This window comes from Triticum urartu, chromosome 7A (assembly GCF_056163025.1).
Source record: "Triticum urartu cultivar PI428250 chromosome 7A, HENAU_Tu73, whole genome shotgun sequence".
Lineage (NCBI taxonomy): Eukaryota > Viridiplantae > Streptophyta > Magnoliopsida > Poales > Poaceae > Triticum > Triticum urartu.
In genome coordinates, this window is record NC_141879.1 from 722,421,142 (window position 1) to 722,441,978 (window position 20,837).

Consider the following 20,837-nt stretch of genomic DNA (forward strand, 5'->3'; position numbering starts at 1 on the left):
TTGGTCTCCACCGCTAATTTCGACTAGAGGGAATCGAGAATCGCCTGCACATCCGCGTCCCCCTGTCCTCCTTGTACGGCTCCTGCTCCGCGTCCTCCTCATCTTCCTCCACCTCTTCCTCCTCCGAGTCCTCCTCAGGATCCACCGCGTCCGGAGATACCCCGGCGGTGATCCGGCTTTGCACCTAACCTGTATCAGCTCAAGGCGCTGCAGCCGATGCTCCGGAGGTAGATATGGGTAGCTCATTACCCGGCCGCGTGGGGACATGGCTACTACCGGTGGCGGACTGCGAGTGGAAAGTGACGGCGGTGTACGACAGCGGATGGGAGGGGTGGGACGTGGATGGGTACGGTTTCTGTGCCGGCAGTCGGCTAGGGCACTACGCGACCCACCGGAGCGGCGATACGCGGCGACGGAGGAGACGAGCTTCAGAAAACCGGGTTTCAAAGTGTTTTTGTTTGGGACCCGCTGTCAGTCCGGCGTGGCGGATGCGACCGGTCGCTTCCGAGCCTTTCCATATCCGTCACATATTTGGGTTGGATATGACGGATGCCGGTCAGCCTGGAGGTTTGAGGCGTCCGTCTACATCGTGTTTTTCTTAAAAATTACTGATCCGGCCTATCATCTAAATGTTTGAGTAGGTTTGGATGTTCGGATGTAGATGCTCACGGGACGCAACGCAAGAGGAGAGAAGAGGAGGACGGCGAGGGTTAAAAAATCTTGTGTTGCGGGCCCGGCCCAACTCCTTTGGCGGGGAGTGTGGCGACCCGACCGGGTAAGATAGAGAAACAACCGGCAAGTTTGTGGGGATTTTGCCGTTTCCATCTCTCGCAGAGAAATAGTCGTCGTAGAAAAAGAGAAGGTCCCCGTACGTGCCCAGATAGAAACTTTTTTCTTTTCGAGTGGATGCCCAGATTGAATCTACTAGCTAGCATGTCCACCTCCGTCTCCGTGCGCCGCCCCTACCTGCTCGCCCTCGGCGTCATCCTCGCCATCCTCCTCTGCTTTCCGCCGGAAACGGCGCAATATGTCCATGGTCCTTTCCTCAACTATCCACCCCTAACGGCGGAGGTTTCGTATGATCCTCCGTGGTCCGACGAGTACTGGGCCAACGAGCCCGTCGTCGGCGAGGCGGCCACCGTCGCCGCCAGACGCGCGGAGGCGGGCGGCTACGCGTACGGCTGCGCCAGGCTATGGCTGGCATGGGGCTGCCCTCCCGCTCCCGGCGAGGGGGTCAACGGAACCCTGGTCTACGGGAGGCGCTCCTATGATCGGGAGCTGGATCGCTTCGAGGAGGAGAGGCGGCACTGCGGCGGCGATCGCGTGGTCCCTCGGAACCATCCGGAGGAACACCTCTTCCGTCGCACCTACCCGGCTTCTAGATTTGATCTTTACTGTTGTGCCTGTTGCTTTTCATGTGGTCCCTACTACAAAAAATAGACAATTCGTTTTCCTAGCAGCACTAGATAGAATTTTGCTTTATCCAACTAACACCTGCGTTTTGATGTATCAATATTGTCAACGCTCATCCACTGATATGTACAAAAATCATAGATTGTGTCTATAAATAAACTTACCAATGGATGGCATCATGGAACTTGGAGGTGAGTCGTTGAATCAGCCAAAGTAGTAAAGATATGGCAACACCGATTTTGATACTGGCTGTGCGGACTGCATTGGTAGAAAGATTGAGCATTAGTATCACTGTTGTGCATCCGGTCAGATATAGGCATGGAGGGGGGAAAACAACAATAGTTTGAGATTATCAGAATGGGAATGTATCCATGTAAATAAAGGGTATATATATGATACACTTAGTTCATCTTCAGAGAATATACAACAACACACAGTAGCATTTGAACCGAGAAGAACTAATGCACATTTATACACCTCTGAACTGTTCAGTACCTCTGTAGTTTCCACGACAAATCTTGGGCGAGAATATACAACAATACACACTAGCATTTTACAAATGAGTAGATTGAATTGAACTATTAAAAAGATGGAACATGAAGACATCATCAGGTTGAGCACCCGCAAAAAAAGAAACATCATCAGGTTGAAAGATGTTGTAGTTTCTCCTGGTAACAGATATTCATCTACTAATTTTTGGACACCTACCAGAAGCAAAATTGCACTTGAAAATGATGTTTCATTTATGCTTCCCAAGGACCAACTTTTAAACAAAACACAAAAAATTGTTAACGTATTTGCAAATTGTAGAAGAAACTAATTGGTTGTAACTAGCAGTGCCATGTGATATTTGAACAAAATCTGGATGGGGAAACGAAGGACAAACTGGAGCAAGACAACAAACCATACTAATCTAGATGCTTCCTTCTTAGGATGTGCCACACTCTCCACACTTATCGTTTGATAGCTACTGCCATGAAATAAGATGAATCCTGATTCTCCAACAACTGTACCACTAAAATAGGAACACGTGGCCGAAATAGATGAAGCAATTAGTTCATGTCGGCAAAATAATTTGCCGAATACAAAGTTGTTCATTATGTTTGCCCCAACAACCGCATCAAGAGTGATTCCTCTCGGATTGGCGGTGCGGTACCGTGCGGTTGTTGCACGGTAGTTCCAGGTTTTATATAATAGCGGTACTACCGCTATGTCGGGCAGTTGTACTACTTCTTGCATTGCAGCTAGGGTTTCCAACCTAAGTGGTTGTACCGCGCCGGCGTTTTTTTTTTTGCATCATAACGGTTTGATTCATGGGGTCTGATTTATGGGGGTCTTCTTCCCCAATGGATATAACAATTCAACAGGTTTTCCCCATCATTGTTGACCCTTGGAGCTTGCTTTCTCTCTATTCTCCCCCATGATTCTTGCTTCTATTTGTGGTAAAAGAGAGAGGAGATCTAGATCTATATATCCACTGGTCCATCTCTCCTCTAAGTGAGGGGAACCATTTGGATCTAGATCTTGGAGTTGGTCTTCTCCTCCTTTGTCCTTCCTCTCATATTCCTCCATAGCATTAATTGTTGTGGTGGGATTCAGCAGAGAAGGACTTGAGCACTGTGTGTGCTTTTTCCATTGCATTAGTTGCATCAGTTAGAGTTCTCCATGGTGATACCTGGAAGTGAAAGTTGGAAAGCTTATTACTCTCAGGTGCTTGGTACCCTAGTGCATGTTCCTCTTGGGTGCTTGGGTGTCCTAGACAGTTGGTGTTATCGCGTAGCTCAATCATTGCAGGATAAAACTTTAGGAGACTCCAATTAAGTTGTGGAGGTTGCCCGAAGCTGTAGCGACCCGACCCGAATGGATCAAGTGCTCTGTGCTCAGGTGTCATCCCTGGATCAGTAATGCTGACACCACACAGTACATCGAAGGATTTATAGCAGAGTGGCAATTACACACTTATTACATCATTGTCTCAAAGAGAACTTATTACAATAAATATGGCTTAAGGCCATCTAATAACGATAACAGCGGAAGACTCGGAAGATAAATTGGTCCATCAACTCCAACGGCATCACTGAGTATAGAACCACGACCTAAAAGCACCTTACTCGTTGTCTGAAAAGTCTGCAACATGAGAAGTTGCAGCCCGAAAACGGGTCAGCACATAGAATATGCTGGCAAGGTAACACATAGAGAGTAATGGAATGAAACAGCTATGCTATATGCATATATGGCTGGTGGAAAGCTCTATGGTTACAGTTTTTGCGTAAAGCCAGTTTTTCCCTACTGCAAAGGAATAAATTTATTTAACTATCATGGTGGTTGTGAAACATCGAGAATGGTTGATAGCATTCCGATCCCAATTAAGTGAACAATTAAAACCCAACAATATTAATTAGTAGTAACATGTTGAGATTCACATGATATTCAAGTACTAGATACTCAAGTTGTCCATAACCGGGGACACGGCTAATCATGATTAGTTTGTACACTCTGCAGAGGTTTGCGCACTTTTCCCCACAAGACTCGATCGCCTCCGTTTGGTTTCTCGCACTACACGGTGTTTGAGAAACGGATGACCGAGACACAGTCTTTCAGAAGCGCTAGCACCTTACGATCGGGTAGACCGGTACACTTACATCCCCTACATCTGCTAGTCTACCACTGTAAGAGTTCGCACAACTTAGTCAACTATGCCAGAGCCCATAATGGCTTGTGGCTGCACACGGAAGTTTCTAGCATGAAAGATCTTATGATCCCTTTGAGCCTGGGTGGCGGTCCAAAATAAAACGGGCAAGTCCTGATAGACATCAGGTGCCTCAATCCACCCAGATGTGTGTTTAAGTTGCCACCTTAGATAAACCATTAAATTATCAATCTCACATCTGTCATGGATATCACTCACCCAATCCACGTCTACTAGCATAGCATGGCATAATAAGCAAACGTAGAAGTAACTCCCAAAGGTTTCATAATAATACAGGTAATAGGTACTACCTCATCTACTTCCCATCCCACAGTTTAATTAGATCCTAATCATGCAATGTGAGAGGATTGATCTAATGCAATAAAACATGGGTTGTAGAAAATGTATGATCAAAGTGTTACTTGCCTTGCTGATGATCCGCGAGACCTAGGGTTTCGAAGTAACAAGCGGCGCAATCCGGGTGATCTATCGCAGACAAACAACAAGCATACAATAAGTACTCATCTAATGCACAGGTAAAACTCGAACAAGAGAACGAACCAGAAAGTTCAACTTAAGAACTCCGGTTGCAAAGAAAGAAAGAACCGAACAGACGACGGAAAAACAAACGGCGGAAGAAACAACTCGGTTCTAGCAAGTTGAAACTAGGTCAAATTTTACCGGGGCAAAAACTTGTTTAAGTTGATTAGACGGAACGGCGGTTTCGCAACGAAACTTCAGGCGCTTGAATCACCTGATTCCGATAAACGAGCGAGAAGAAAGACTAGAACGAAGATCGGATCTGAGATCACGATCCCGGAATAAATCCGACGAAAGAAAAGAGATGAACGGTTAAACGAACGGGCGTCGTTAACCGGGGAAGAATTGGTGATCACGTTCGTTAAGACGAACGGTCCGAAAGAAGAACGAAAACCGATCTAGGGTTTTTGGAAAAGAAACCGGAAAAGAAACAGAAAACCAATCTAGGGTTTCGGAAGAAAACCGAAACGAAAAACCGATCTAGAAAACGAATCAGAAGAGAAGAAAAGAATCGGAATGATTAGAAGAAAACGATCCGAGGAAAAGAGACGCGGGGCAACCTCAGGTGAGGTCTCCGGCGAGGGGCTCCGGCGGCGTGGCGTAGGGCGGCGGCGGCGTGGGCAAGGTGCGGCGGCGCGGGTGTGGGGTGGCGTGGCGGCGGTGTAGGGCGCGGGGTGGGGTGCAGTGGAGGGCTTGGGGTTTGATTTGATGGGTTTAGAGGGGGGGTGTTGGGGTATTTATATTGGGGAGGGGAGAGATTACTTGGGGGAGGGAACAAGAAATAGAGAGGAAAAGGAAAACGAAACAAAGGAAAGGGGGCTAAGAATCCTACTAGGATTCGGCCTAGAAGGATTCCTCCTGGGAATCGGTAGTGGAGGCGGCGGCTGGCGCCTGCCTAGCGCTGGCGCGCGCGCTGCTGGGGGCGGCGGCTGGCTGGGCCTTTGGCCCGGCTGGCCTGCGGGAGTTCCCCCTTTTTTTAAACGGTTTCGCGCGCAGAAAAACACAGAAAAGAAAATCTAACGGGCTCCAAAATTTATAAAGTAAATTTTCCCCGACTCCTAAAAATGAGCAGAACAAAATGAACTTTACTCCGGACCTAAAATGCAATTTTTCGAAAACGCGCATTTTTCCCTATCCAAATAAAATGCAAACAAAACTCCGGCAAAACAAAATTTTGATCTATTTATTAAATCTTCATTTTTCCTCAATTTTGGGAAAGTCATATTATCCCCTCTCTCATATATTTTGACACCGGAAAATAATTGAAGATGAAATAAATAAATCAAATGATCCTCTTTTCAAATTCGAGAAAACTCTCAAATATGAAAATAACGAAATCCCCAACTCTCTCCGAAGGTCCTTGAGTTGCGTGAAATTTCTAGGATCAACCAAAATGCAAGAAAATATGATATGCATGATGATCTAGTGTATAACATTCCAAATTGCAAATTTGGGATGTTACAAACCTACCCCCCTTAAGATGAATCTCGCCCTCGAGATTCGGGTTGGCTAGAAAATAGGTGAGGGTGGTCCTTGAGCAAATCTTCTTCTCTTTCCCAGGTGGCTTCATCCTGTGAGTGGTGGTTCCATTGAACTTTGCAAAACTTGATAACCTTGCTGCGAGTAACTCTACTGGCAAACTCGAGAATCTTGACTAGCTTCTTCTCATATGTTAAGTCGTCCTTCAACTGAATCGCTTCAAGAGGCACGGTATTTCTTAGTGGTACCTCCGCCATTTCGGCATGACATTTCTTCAGCTGAGAAACATGGAATACATCATGAACTCCTGACAGTCCCCCTGGTAATTCCAACTTGTAAGCGACTTCTCCCATACGTTGCAAGATCTTGTACGGTCCAACGAAACGCAGTGCTAACTTTCCCTTAACTCCAAAGCGCTTAACTCCTCGAAGTGGGGATACTCGAAGATAAACTCTGTCTCCGGTTTCGTAAACTGTCTCCTTGCGTTTAGAGTCTGCGTAGCTCTTCTGCCTGGATTGGGCTACCTTGAGCCTATCGCGAATCAACTTAACTTCCCGTTCAGACTCCTTAATCAAATCTGGTCCAAAAAATTGACGGTCTCCAACTTCGTCCCATGACAACGGTGTCCTACACGTCCTTCCGTATAAAGCTTCGAAAGGTGCCATCTTCAAACTGGTTTGCTAACTGTTGTTATAAGAAAACTCCGCATACGGCAAGTTATCGTCCCAGCTAGATCCATAATCTAGTGCACAAGCTCTCAGCATATCTTCCAAAATCTGATTGACTCTCTCGGTCTGTCCATCTGTCTGCGGATGAAAAGCTGTGCTGAACTCTAGTCTGGTTCCTAAAGTTTCATGCAACTGATTCCAAAACTTTGAGGTAAATTGGGTTCCTCTATCTGATACGATACTCCTTGGAACTCCATGCAAACAAATGATTCTAGTCATGTATATCTTTGCCAACTTAGCACTGGTGTAAGTGGTCTTAACTGGAATAAAATGTGCTACCTTTGTCAAACGATCAACTACTACCCATATCGAGTCATAGCCTGATTTTGTCCTGGGTAGTCCTATGATAAAATCCATGCCTATCTTATCCCACTTCCATTCGGGTATCGGCAATGGTTGTAACAATCCTGCTGGCTTCTGATGCTCTGGCTTTACTCTCTGACATACGTCACAAACTGCTACATATGCTGCCATATCCTTCTTCATTCCGGTCCACCAGAATGTTTCCTTAAAATCCAAATACATCTTGGTATTCCCTGGGTGAATCGAATATGGTGAATCATGTGCCTCTTGCAAAATCAACTTCCTGATCTCCGGGTCATTGGGCACATAAACACGGTCCTCAAACCGTAAGGTATCGTGCTCATCCTCACGAAATCCCTTTGCTTTTCCTTCGCTCAATTTCTCTTTTATAGCAGCAATCTCCTTGTCAGATTTCTGAGCTTCTCTGATCTTATCCATCAATGTTGACTGAATCTCCAATGCTGCTACATAGCCTCTCGGAACTATTTCCAAACATAGCTCACGAAGGTTTTCTGCTAACTCCTTTGGTACTTCTCCCGTCACTAGGGTGTTGACATGGCCCTTACGGCTCAATGCATCAGCTACTACATTAGCTTTTCCGGGATGGTAATGCAATCTCATGTCATAATCCTTGATGAGCTCCAACCATCTCCTTTGTCGGAGGTTCAACTCCTTCTGCGTGAAAATGTATTTCAAACTCTTGTGATCCGTGTACACCTCACAATGATTTCCAATGAGGAAATGTCTCCACGTTTTCAATGCATGCACTATGGCTGCTAACTCCAAATCATGCGTGGCATAATTCAACTCATGAGGCTTCAGTTGCCGTGAAGCATACGAAACAACTCTTCCTGCCTGCATAAGCACGGCTCCAAGTCCTCGACGTGAAGCGTCGCAATACACCTCATAATCCTTGGTCTGATCTGGCAAAATCAATACTGGTGAGGTGACCAAACGTTTCTTCAACTCCTGGAAACTAGCCTCACACTCCTCAGTCCATTTGAACTTAGTATCCTTCTTCAACAACTCCGTCATAGGCTTCGCAATCTTTGAGAAGTTTTCAATGAATCTCCGGTAGTATCCTGCGAGTCCAAGAAAACTCCGGATCTCTCCAACGGTCGTTGGTGCTTCCCATTCGGTTACGGTCTCAACCTTAGTGGGGTCAACTGCTATACCTTCTCCGGATATAACGTGTCCGAGGAATCCAACTTCCTTTAACCAAAACTCACATTTGCTGAATTTGGCGTACAACTGTTGTTCCCTTAGTTTCTCCAAAACCAAACGCAAATGTTCCTTATGCTCCTCTTCATTCTTTGAATAAACCAGAATGTCATCAATGAACACTACGACGAACTTATCCAAAAACCCCATAAACACTTTGTTCATCAGGTTCATAAAATAGGCCGGTGCGTTAGTCAATCCAAATGACATAACGGTATACTCATACAGTCCATATCTTGTGGTGAATGCTGTCTTAGGTATGTCCTGCTCCCGAATCTTCAATTGGTGGTACCCTGATCGCAAATCGATCTTGGAAAACACTTTAGCTCCTTGCAAACGATCAAACAGGTCATTGATCATTGGCAGTGGGTACTTATTCTTGATGGTTACTTCAGTCAATCCCCGATAATCTACAACCATCCTTAATGATCCATCCTTCTTTTCCACTAGAAGTACGGGTGATCCCCAAGGCGAAGAACTTGGGCGAATGTAACCTTTATCCAATAACTCCTCAATCTGACTCTTAATTTCTACCAAATCCTTTGCTGGCATCCTATATGGTCGCTTCGATATTGGGCCTGTACCTGGCAATAACTCAATCAAAAACTCAATGTCTCTATCCGGTGGCATGCCTGCTAATTCCTCAGGAAATACATCAGGAAAATCCTTTACCACGGGTACTTCTTCTTGCACAACTCCTGATAAGGAATTTACTTGTGTCCTGTTTTGCACATGCCGGGATACATACTTGATCCTTCTTCCTTATGGTGTGGTAAGCAAAATTGTCTTACTAGCACAATCGATGTTTCCTCCATACATCGATAGCCAATCCATACCAAGAATCACATCCAGACCTTGGGATTCCAGAATAATTAAATCCGTTGGGAAAACATGCCTTCCTATACTTAATGGCACTTGGAAACATCCTTGTCTGGCCATGTACTCTGCTCCTGGTGAGCTTACTAGCATAGGTGTTTTAAGAATCCTAGTGGGCAGGCTATACTTTTCCACAAATCCCCTTGATATGTATGAATGCGATGCACCAGTATCAAAAAGAACGAGTGCAGTAAATGACTTAACCAAAAACTTACCTATTACCGCATCAGGCTGATCTTCAACCTCCTCCACACTAATGTGGTTCACCTGTCCCCTGTTGAAAGGGTTCGGCTTCTTCCCAGAGCTTCCATTGCCATTTCCATTCTGGCCTTCAGGACATTCATTTGCATAATGCCCTGGCATCGAACACTTATAGCAAGTGACGTGGATCAAATCCTTCTTGGCTGGGGTTGATGGGGTGGTCCGGTTCTGGCCGTTGCTTCCTCCATTCCCATTACCATTCTTGTGGCCATTATGGTTGTGCGAGCTACCTCCTCCATGGGTGTGCTGAAACTGAAATCCCGGTTTAGGGGCAAAACGGGGCTTCTGCTGGGCTCCAGAGTTATACTTCCCCTGTCCATACTTCCTCTTACGGTTCTCAATCTGCTGTTGCTTTCCTTCAATCATGATGGCACGATCTACCAACTCCTGGTAGTTGTTGAAGGTGGCTACCATCAACTGCATGCTTAGCTCATCATTCAATCCTTCCAGAAACTTCTCCTGCTTAGCTGCATCCGTAGCAACGTCATCTGGGGCATAACGTGCTAACTTGCTGAAATCATCAACGTACTGGCCAACTGTCCTTCCTCCTTGGCGTAAGTTGCGAAACTCACGCTTCTTTATGGCCATAGCTCCTGCTGAAACATGGGCAGTGCGGAAAGCTTGCTGAAACTGATCCCATGTGACAGTGTCAACTGGGTAAGTGGCTGTGAAATTCTCCCACCATGCTGCCGCGGGTCCGTCAAGCTGGTGAGCGGCAAACTTCAATTTCTCACCATCCATGCATCCTGCAGTGGTCAACTCCCTTCCTATCTTGCGGAGCCAATCGTCTGCTACTATCGGCTCGGTGCTACTAGAAAACACCGGCGGATTCAGCCTAAGGAAACGGGCTAAGTGGTCAACAGGTGGTGGTGGTGGGTTGTTGTTGTTGTTCTGCTGGTTCTAGACTAACATCTACATCAATTGATTCTACTGTTGGATCAACTGAGTGAGCTCCGGTGGAAATCCGTTGTCACGTCTCGAAGGCATCCGAGGGTTTAGAAAAGACGAGAATTAAGAATAGAGGGGGTCTAAAGGGAAAACACTACCCATATGCACATGAGCAAATGCACACAAAATCACTTCAATCAATCAAACAAGGGCTTACAATCGGTCTAAACTATCGCAAAAGTGCTCAACTATAATGTTTACATGGGGGAATACTACTACTATCTGGTGGTCATCTAGAAATTTGAACCGGTGGAAGACTCCATGATATCTGCTCCAGCTTCGTCTTCAAAGTCGGGTTCACTTGGATCCGAATCGGTGTCGTCGATGATGATGTAGTTGTCCGGACATGCGACGTACTCGTCTTCCTCTTTGGATGCTAACTTCCTCTTGAGTTCTTCAATCTCCTGCTTAAGATCGCCATTGTGCCTTGCTAGGGCTACGATCTCGTCCATGTAGTGCTTGCGTGTAGACTTTAGTTCTCCTTCTAGCTCGATGATCCTTGCCTTTGCATTCTTCAACTCTATCATATCATTGCACATCTGGTTCTCGTGGCGTCGAATGTGCTGGTTTAACTCCTAGATGAATGATGCAATGGATCTATCCTTCTTGGTGCTGACTAACTCCCATTGTTCATCTCGGCGTCCGCAAATCTGGTAGATAGTGTCCTTGAGGTCTTCTTGGTAGACTTCTCCAATGCGTCCTATGGTGATATGAGCTGCCATGCTCCTTCCCAGACTCCAGGTTGGTGCATTGAAAACACTATCTATGGGCTTCGTGATTGGCGTGAATGTTCTTCCCGGAACGTGAGCTTGAATCTTCCAGCGCTCCTCTTCAGGCAGAGTGGCGTTGAAGGTTCCCGTGAAGCTTGGTAATCCAACGTTCAGGTACTTGGTGACTTCCTTCAGGTGAAATCCAAAAGGTGTGCCTTCATCCGGTTGAGCGTACTTAATCTTCGTGTTCGTCATCCTAAAAGAGTAGAAAAGATGAGGAGTTAGAAAATGAGAAGAGAATGGTGATCTATGGCTTTAACTTAGTGGTCGTGTCCTACAGTCAGCGTGTGCTCTGATACCATTCTCTGTAGCGACCCGACCCGAATGGATCAAGTGCTCTGTGCTTAGGTGTCATCCCTGGATCAGTAATGCTGACACCACACAGTACATCGAAGGATTTATAGCAGAGTGGCAATCACACACTTATTACATCGTTGTCTCAAAGAGAACTTATTACAATAAATATGACTTAAGGCCATCTAATAACGATAACAGTGGAAGACTCGGAAGATAAATGGGTCCATCAACTCCAACGGCATCACTGAGTATAGAACCATGACCTAAAAGCACCTTACTCGTTGTCTGAAAAGTCTGCAACATGAGAAGTTGCAGCCCGAAAACGGGTCAGCACATGGAATATGCTGGCAAGGTAACACATAGAGAGTAATGGAATGAAACAGCTATGCTATATGCATATATGGCTGGTGGAAAGCTCTATGGTTACAGTTTTTGTGTAAAGCCAGTTTTTCCCTACTGCAAAGGAATAAATTTATTTAACTATCATGGTGGTTGTGAAACATCGAGAATGGTTGACAGCATTCCGATCCCAATTAAGTGAACAATTAAAACCCAACAATATTAATTAGTAGTAACATGTTGAGATTCACATGATATTCAAGTACTAGATACTCAAGTTGTCCATAACCGGGGACACGGCTAATCATGATTAGTTTGTACACTCTGTAGAGGTTTGCGCACTTTTCCCCACAAGACTCGATCGCCTCCATTTGGTTTCTCGCACTACACGGTGTTTGAGAAACGGATGACTGAGACACAGTCTTTCAGAAGCGCTACCACCTTACGATCGGGTAGACCGGTACACCTACATCCCCTACATCTGCTAGTCTACCACTGTAAGAGTTCGCACAACTTAGTCAACTATGCCAGAGCCCATAATGGCTTGTGGCTGCACACGGAAGTTTCTAGCATGAAAGATCTTATGATCCCTTTGAGCCTGGGTGGCGGTCCAAAATAAAACGGGCAAGTCCTGATAGACATCAGGTGCCTCAATCCACCCAGATGTGTGTTTAAGTTGCCACCTTAGATAAACCATTAAATTATCAATATCACACCTGTCATGGATATCACTCACCCAATCCACGTCTACTAGCATAGCATGGCATAATAAGCAAACGTAGAAGTAACTCCCAAAGGTTTCATAATAATACAGGTAATAGGTACTACCTCATCTACTTCCCATCCCACAGTTTAATTAGATCCTAATCATGCAATGTGAGAGGATTGATCTAATGCAATAAAACATGGGTTGTAGAAAAGGTATGATCAAAGTGTTATTTGCCTTGCTAATGATCCGCGAGACCTAGGGTTTCGAAGTAACAAGCGGCGCAATCCAGGTGATCTATCGCAGACAAACAACAAGCATACAATAAGTACTCATCTAATGCACAGGTAAAACTCGAACAAGAGAACGAACCAGAAAGTTCAACTTAAGAACTCCGGTTGCAAAGAAATAAAGAACCGAACAGACGACGGAAAAACAAACGGCGGAAGAAACAACTCGGTTCTAGCAAGTTGAAACTAGATCAAATTTTACCGGGGCAAAAACTTGTTTAAGTTGATTAGACGGAACGGCGGTTTCGCAACGAAACTTCAGGCGCTTGAATCACCTGATTCCGATAAACGAGCGAGAAGAAAGACTAGAACGAAGATCGGATCTGAGATCACGATCGCGGAATAAATCCGACGAAAGAAAGGAGACGAACGGTTAAACGAACGGGCGTCGTTAACCGGGGAAGAATCGGTGATCACGTTCGTTAAGACGAATGGTCCAAAAGAAGAACGAAAACCGATCTAGTGTTTTCGGAAAAGAAACCAAAAAAGAAACGGAAAACCGATCTAGGGTTTCGGAAGAAAACCGAAACGAAAAACCGATCTAGAAAACGAATCAGAAGAGAAGAAAAGAATTGGAATGATTAGAAGAAAACGATCCGAGGAAAAGAGACGCGGGGCAACCTCCGGCGAGGTCTCCGGCGAGGGGCTCCGGCGGCGTGGCGTAGGGCGGCGGCGGCGTGGGCAAGGTGCGGCGGCGCGGGTGTGGGGTGGCGTGGCGGCGGTGTAGGGCGTGGGGTGGGGTGCGGTGGAGGGCTTGGGGTTTGATTTGATGGGTTTAGAGGGGGGGTGTTGGGGTATTTATATTGGGGAGGGGAGAGATTACTTGCGGGAGGGAACAAGAAATAGAGAGGAAAAGGAAAACGAAACAAAGGAAAGGGGGCTAAGAATCCTACTAGGATTCGGCCTAGAAGGATTCCTCCTGGGAATCGGTAGTGGAGGCGGCGGCTGGCGCCTGCCTAGCGCTGGCGCGCGCGCTGCTGGGGGCGGCGGCTGGCTGGGCCTTTGGCCCGGCTAGCCTGCGGGAGCTCCCCCTTTTTTTAAACGGTTTCGCGCGCAGAAAAACACAGAAAAGAAAATCTAACGGGCTCCAAAATTTATAAAGTAAATTTTCCCCGTCTCCTAAAAATGAGCCGAACAAAATGAACTTTACTCCGGACCTAAAATGCAATTTTTCGAAAACGCGCATTTTTCCCTATCCAAATAAAATGCAAACAAAACTCCGGCAAAACAAAATTTTGATCTATTATTAAATCTTCATTTTTCCTCAATTTTGGGAAAGTCATATTATCCTCTCTCTCATATATTTTAACACCGGAAAATAATTGAAGATGAAATAAATAAATCAAATGATCCTCTTTTCAAATTCGAGAAAACTCTCAAATATGAAAATAACGAAATCCCCAACTCTCTCCGAAGGTCCTTGAGTTGCGTGAAATTTCTAGGATCAACCAAAATGCAAGAAAATATGATATGCATGATGATCTAGTGTATAACATTCCAAATTGTAAATTTGGGATGTTACAGAAGCAATTCATACGGGTCCGGTGACTGCCCTCAAGGCTCTCCAATTGTATGGGTTCGGTGACCTCCCTCAAGCGCCCTTTAGTGGAGTCACGGCACCTTGCATTATGCAAGGGTGTGAGGAGTTTACGGTGAGCCATCGTGGCACTTGGGTAGCATTGTGCATCTACGGGGCTCTAATAGAGATTAGCATCTGCAATGGTGTGAACTTGGGGTACATCATTGTCTCCGCGTGCCTCGGTTATCTCTTACCCAAGCCCTTTGCTTATGCACGTAATTTTTTGATAGACTTCGTGTTTCAAGTTATATATCTTGCTATCACATAGTCGTTTATCTTGCGACATAAGTTGTTTGTGCAAATACTTGAGTATGGTATATTTATGTTTTGAGCTTGTATATTGAACCCTAGTTTTATTCCGCATTTATTCGAGTGAAAGTTGTAATTGTTTTAAAACGCCTACTCACCCCCTCTAGGAGACACCCATGTCTCTTCAACATGGTTGGCACATAGGTCGGGCATAAAGAGATTCACCCAGACCCTGAGTGGGGGATGACCCCCAAATTCTGAATTATAGATATATCCATGGCTGTCCAACAAATCAGGCATACAAGTTGTCAGCTTATTACTGAAATTTGTCAGTTGTTCAATTTATACACTAGAAGTTTCCACAAATATGCTTACCTAATAATGCACTACTAGCCACTATTCAGATAATTATTTTTAGAGATCTTAGAGATCTCTACAACAATATGTAAAGATATCAACATATACACACACAAATAAATGAGTATAATATATTTGTTAGACAACTTAGAGATCTCGACCATGATATTCAAAAAATATTTTAAACATAAATTTTGTTACAACATAGAACATCTAATTGAACTTTAGCATATCCTAATCTTTTCTACATTAAAATTATATGACATAGGATTATATAGTTACTATTTAGACGCATTTTATGTGGTTAACCAAGCCAACTTGTTATTATATAATTTACTTGTTAAGGTCATAATGTGTTAAAAATAAGTTCTAAAAGGATAGCCGATTTCGCAGGTTCGATTGTAGTCCGTTATGCAATGCTTTGGAGACAAGATTATCTTGGTGTGTAGAGTGGGAGTATAGAACATGTAGAGTGGGACTATAGGCCTGTGTACATGGCAGCAAGAGGACGTGAAGCTAACCAAGTATCTTTCCAAAAAAAGGTGTGGTTTCCATTATTGGTGAGGACAAATGAAATCGTAAGTAGCGTGGGCATGTGGGTTTGAATAATCTTATCTAGGAAAGTCATGTGGGTGGAGTGGTGATGTAGCATGGAGATTTGGTGATGTTTGACGTACCACATTAGCCAAGGAAGGGTGAGATGAGGCATTTGAAAGCAAATTTCATTAGGAGCAATTGTTTTGGATTTCTAGATTTTTGATGCCTAGACCTCTGAATTGTTTCGGTTTGCAAATATATATTTCAAGCCATCAAGCATTTTATGCATGTACACGTGTCCTCAGCAGTTGCTACCTCTTGAGCACCGCGTTGGTTTTCCCTTCAAGAGGAAAGGGTGATGCAATAAAGTAGCGTAAGTATTTCCCTTAGGTTTTGAGAACCAAGGTATCAATCCAGTGGGAGATCACGCTCAAGTCCCACGCACCTACACAAACAAATAAGAACCTCGCAACCAACGCGATAAAGGGGTTGTCAATCCCTTCACGGTCACTTACGAGAGTGAGATCTGATAGATATGATAAGATAATATTTTTGGTATTTTTATGATAAAGATAAATAAAGATGCAAAGTAAAATAAATGGCAATGGAAATAACTAAGTATTGGAAGATTAATATGATAGAAGATAGACCCGGAGGCCATAGGTTTCACTAGTGCCTTCACTCAAGAGCATAAGTATTACGGTGGGTAAATGAATTACTGTCGAGCAATTGATAGAATTGAGCATAGTTATGAGAATATCTAGGTATGATCATTTATATAGGCATCATGTCCGAGACAGGTAAACCGAAACGCTTCTGCATCTACTACTATTACTCTACACATCGACCGCTATCCAGCATGCATCTAGAGTATTAAGTTCATAAGAATAGAGTAATACTTTAAGGAAGATGACATGATGTAGAAGGATAAACTCATGCAATATGATATAAACCCCATCTTTTTTTCCTCGATGGCAACAATACAATACGTGTCGGTTCCCTTTCTGTCACTGGGATCGAGCACCGCAAGATTGAACCCAAAGCTAAGCACTTCTCCCATTGCAAGAAAGATCAATCTAGTAGGCCAAACTAAACTGATAATTCGAAGAGACTTGCAAACATAAACAAATCGTACATAAAAGAATTCAGAGGAGAATCAAATATTGTTCATAGATAATCTGGATCATAAACCCACAATTCATCGGATCTCGACAAACACACCGCAAAAGAAGATTACATCGAATAGATCTCCAAGAAGATCGAGGAGAACTTTGTATTGAGATCCAAAGAGAGAGAAGAAGTCATCTAGCTAATAACTATGGACCAGTAGGTCTGAAGTAAACTACTCACACATCACCAGAGAGGCCATGGAGTTGATGTAGAGGCCCTCCGTGATCGATGTCCCCTTTGGTGGAGCTCCGAAAAAGGCCCCAAGATGGGATCTCTCGGGTACAGAAGGTTGCGGTGGTGGAATTAGGTTTTCGTGGTGCTCCTGGATGTTTGGGTGGTACGTGGATATATATAGGAGGAGAAGTACGTCGATGGAGCAACGGAGGGCCCACGAGGGTGGAGGGCGCGCCTCCCTGCCTTGTGCCTTCCTCCGTTGTTTCTTAACGCACACTTCAAGTCTCCTGGATCATGTTTGTTGAGAAAATCACGTTCTCGAAGGTTTCATTCCGTTTGGACTCCGTTTAGGCAAAAAAACAGCAATTTGGGTTGGGCCTCCGATTGGTAGGTTAGTCCCAAAAATGATTATAAAAGTGTAAAATAAAGCCCATTAATATACAAAAAAGATAATATAATAGTATGGAGCAATAAAAAATTATAGATACGTTGGAGACGTATCAGCATCCCCAAGCTTAATTCCTGCTCGTCCTCTAGTAGGTAAATGATAAAAGAAGAATTTTTGATGTGGAATGCTTCCTAACATATTTCTCAATGTAATTTTTCTTTAATGTGGCATGAATGTTCAGATCCATAAGATTCAAGATAAAATTTTAATATTGACATAAAAATAATAATAGTTCAAGCATACGAACTAAGCAATGACGTCTTCTCAAAATAACATGGCCAAAGAAAGTTATCCCTACAAAATCATATATATTCTGGCTATGCTCTATCTTCACCACACAAAATATTTAAATCATGCACAACCCCGATGACAAGCCAAGCAATTGTTTCATACTTTTGATGTTCTCAAAAAATTTCAATCTTCACACAATATATGAGCGTGAGCCATGGATATAGCACTATATGGTGGAATAGAATAGTGATTGTGGAGAAGACAAAAAAAGAGAAGATAGTCCCACATCAAATAGGCGTATTAACAGGCTATGGAGATGCCCATCAATAGATATCGATGTGAGTGAGTAGGGATTGCCATGCAATGGATGCACTAGAGCTATAAGTGTATGAAAGCTCAACAAAAGAAACTAAGTGGGTGTGCATCCAACTTGCTTGCTCATGAAGACCTAGGGCAATTTGAGGAAGCCCATCATTGGAATATACAAGCCAAGTTCTATAATGAAAAATTCCCACTAGTATATGAAAGTTATATCATAGGAGACTCTCTATCATGAAGATCATGGTGCTACTTTGAAGCACAAGTGTGGAAAAAGGATAGTAACACTGTCCCTTCTCTCTTTTTCTCTCATTTTTTTCTTTGGGCCTTCTTTTTTTTGGCTTCTTTTTTTCGTCTAGAATCTCATCCCGACTTGTGGGGGAATCATAGTATCCATCATCCTTTCCTCACTGGGACAATGCTCTAATAATGATCATCACACTTTATTTACTTACAACTCAAAAATTACAACTCGATACTTAGAACAAAATATGACTCTATGTGAATGCCTCCGGCGGTGTACCGGGATGTGCAATGATGCATGAGTGACATGTATGAAAATTATGAACGGCGGCTTTGCCACAAATACGATGTCAACTACATGATCATGCAAGCAATATGACAATGATGAAGCGTGTCATAATAACGGAACGTTGGAAAGTTGCATGGCAATATATCTCGGAATGGCTATGAAAATGCCATAATAGGTAGGTATGGTGGCTGTTTTGAGGAAGGTATGGTGGGTTTATGGTACCGGCGAAAGTTGCGCGATATTAGAAAGGCTAGAAATGGTGGAAGGGTGAGAGTGCATATAATCCATGGACTCAACATTAGTCATAAAGAACTCACATACTTATTGCAAAAATCTACAAGTTATCAAAGTAAAGTATTACACGCATACTTCTAGAGGGATATATTGGTAGGAAAAGACCATCGCTCGTCCCCGACCGTCACTCATAAGGAAGACAATCAATAAATAAATCATGCTCCGACTTCATCACATAACGGTTCACTATACGTGCATGCTACGGGAATCACAAACTTCAGCACAAGTATTTCTCAAATTCACAACTACTCAACTAGCATGATTCTAATATCACCATGTAACATCCCAAATTTTCAATTTGGAATGTTATACATTAGATCATCATTGCATATCATATTTTATTGCTTTTCTGGTTGATCCTTGAAATTCTACGCAACTCAAGGACCCTCGGAGAGAGTTCGGGATTTCGTTATTTTCATATTTGAGTTTTCTCAAATTTTGAAAATAGGATCATTTGATTTTGTTTATTTTATCTTCAATTATTTCTATTATCAAACTATGAGAGAGGGAATAAAATGATTTTCCCAAAATAAAGAAATATTGAGGATTTAATAAAAAAATCAAATAAGATTTTATTTTGGTTTTATTTGCTATTTTATTTTAATTTAGGAAAAATTGCACGTTTTCAAAAATTGCATTTAGAGCCAAAAAAATGTTCATCCTGTTCTAAATATTTTATTTAGACGGAGAAAATTTGTTTTGGCATTTTTAGATTTTTATTTTTTTCTAGATTTTTTTTAGGTGCAGCAAAATTGTTAAAGAAGACCTGCGCTCGACTGGGCCAAGGGCCCAGCCGAGCAGGCCGGCCCAGCCAGCCGCCGCCGCCTCCAGCCGGATCGGGAACGAGTCCCGATCGCCGCAGCCGCCGTGTCCGGGGAGGACACGCCTCCCGAGGCCTACCCCTCCCCCAAGTCGACCTCCCCCACCCCCTTTATAACCGCCGCCACCCCCCTGCAACCCCACACCGCCGCCCCGCCGCTTGCGCCGCTGCCGCCGCCTACCGCTGCCGCGCCGCTTGCCATGCCCCTACCGCCCGGAGCCGCCGCTGTGCCCCGCGCCGCCCGGAGCCGCTGCCCAGCAGCCTCGCGCCACAGCCGCCGCCGCCGAGGTAGCCGCCGACCGGTTTTTGAGGAAAAACCGATTCGTTTTTTTGAAAACCCTAGTTTCCGTTTTTTTAGAGTAAATAGATCGGTTTTTTTCTGGTTTATTTATTTAGCGAGCGCCCGTTCGTCCGTTCGTTTTAACGAACGCGTTTTTCGTTTAGTTTCTGTTAACGAACATTCGTTCGTTAACTATTCGTCGTTTTCCTTTTTCTCGGATTAAATCCGTGGTTTTTCTGATCGCGATCTCTGATCCGATGTTCGTTCTAATTTATCTTTTCGCTCGCTTATCGGAATCAGGCGATTCAAGCGCCTGGAGTTCATCTCGAAACCCTCTTTCCGTTTAACCAACTCAAACAAGTTTTTGCCACTGTAAAAATTGCCTTAGATCCAGAATAGTAAATGAAGCTTGTTTCTTTTGCCGTTTGTCTTTCGTTGCTTCGTTCGTTTTGATTCTTTTTGCCAACCGGAGTTCTTAAGTTGAACTTTCTTGTTAGATCTCTTGTTCGAGTTTTACCTGTGCATTAGTTGAGTACTTATTGTGTGCTTGTTTGTTTGCGATAGAGTACCTGGAGTGCGCCGCTTGCTACTTCGAATCGCTACGTTTCCCGGATCCTCAGCAAGGCAAGTAACACTTTGATCATACCTCCTACTACCAGTTTTATTGCATTAGATCAATCCTCACACATTGCATGATTAGGATCAAATTAAATTGTGGGTTTGGGAAGTAGTTGAGGTAGAACCTATTACCTGTTTATTATCAAACCTTTGGGAGTTACTCTACGTTTGCTTATTATTGCTATGCTATGCTAGTAGACGTGGATTGGGTGAGTGTATCCATGACAGATATGAGCTTTGTTAATTAATGGTTTATTTAAAAGGTGGCAACCTAAACACACATCTGGGTGGATTGAGGCACCTGGGTATTCCAGGGATTGCCTGTTTTCTTTTGGACCGCCACCCAGGCTCAAATGGATCATGAGATTAT

The 20,837-nt window shown here is 44.0% G+C and overlaps 1 protein-coding gene across 1 annotated transcript; it reads left to right on the forward strand.

Annotated features, from left to right (window-relative positions):
* Positions 1–906: 906 nt before the first annotated feature.
* LOC147962245 (uncharacterized) lies at positions 907–1,440 on the forward strand. The gene has a single exon (XM_087531377.1). The coding sequence runs from the start codon at positions 907–909 to the stop codon at positions 1,438–1,440; it is 534 nt and encodes a 177-aa protein (XP_087387503.1).
* Positions 1,441–20,837: the final 19,397 nt, after the last annotated feature.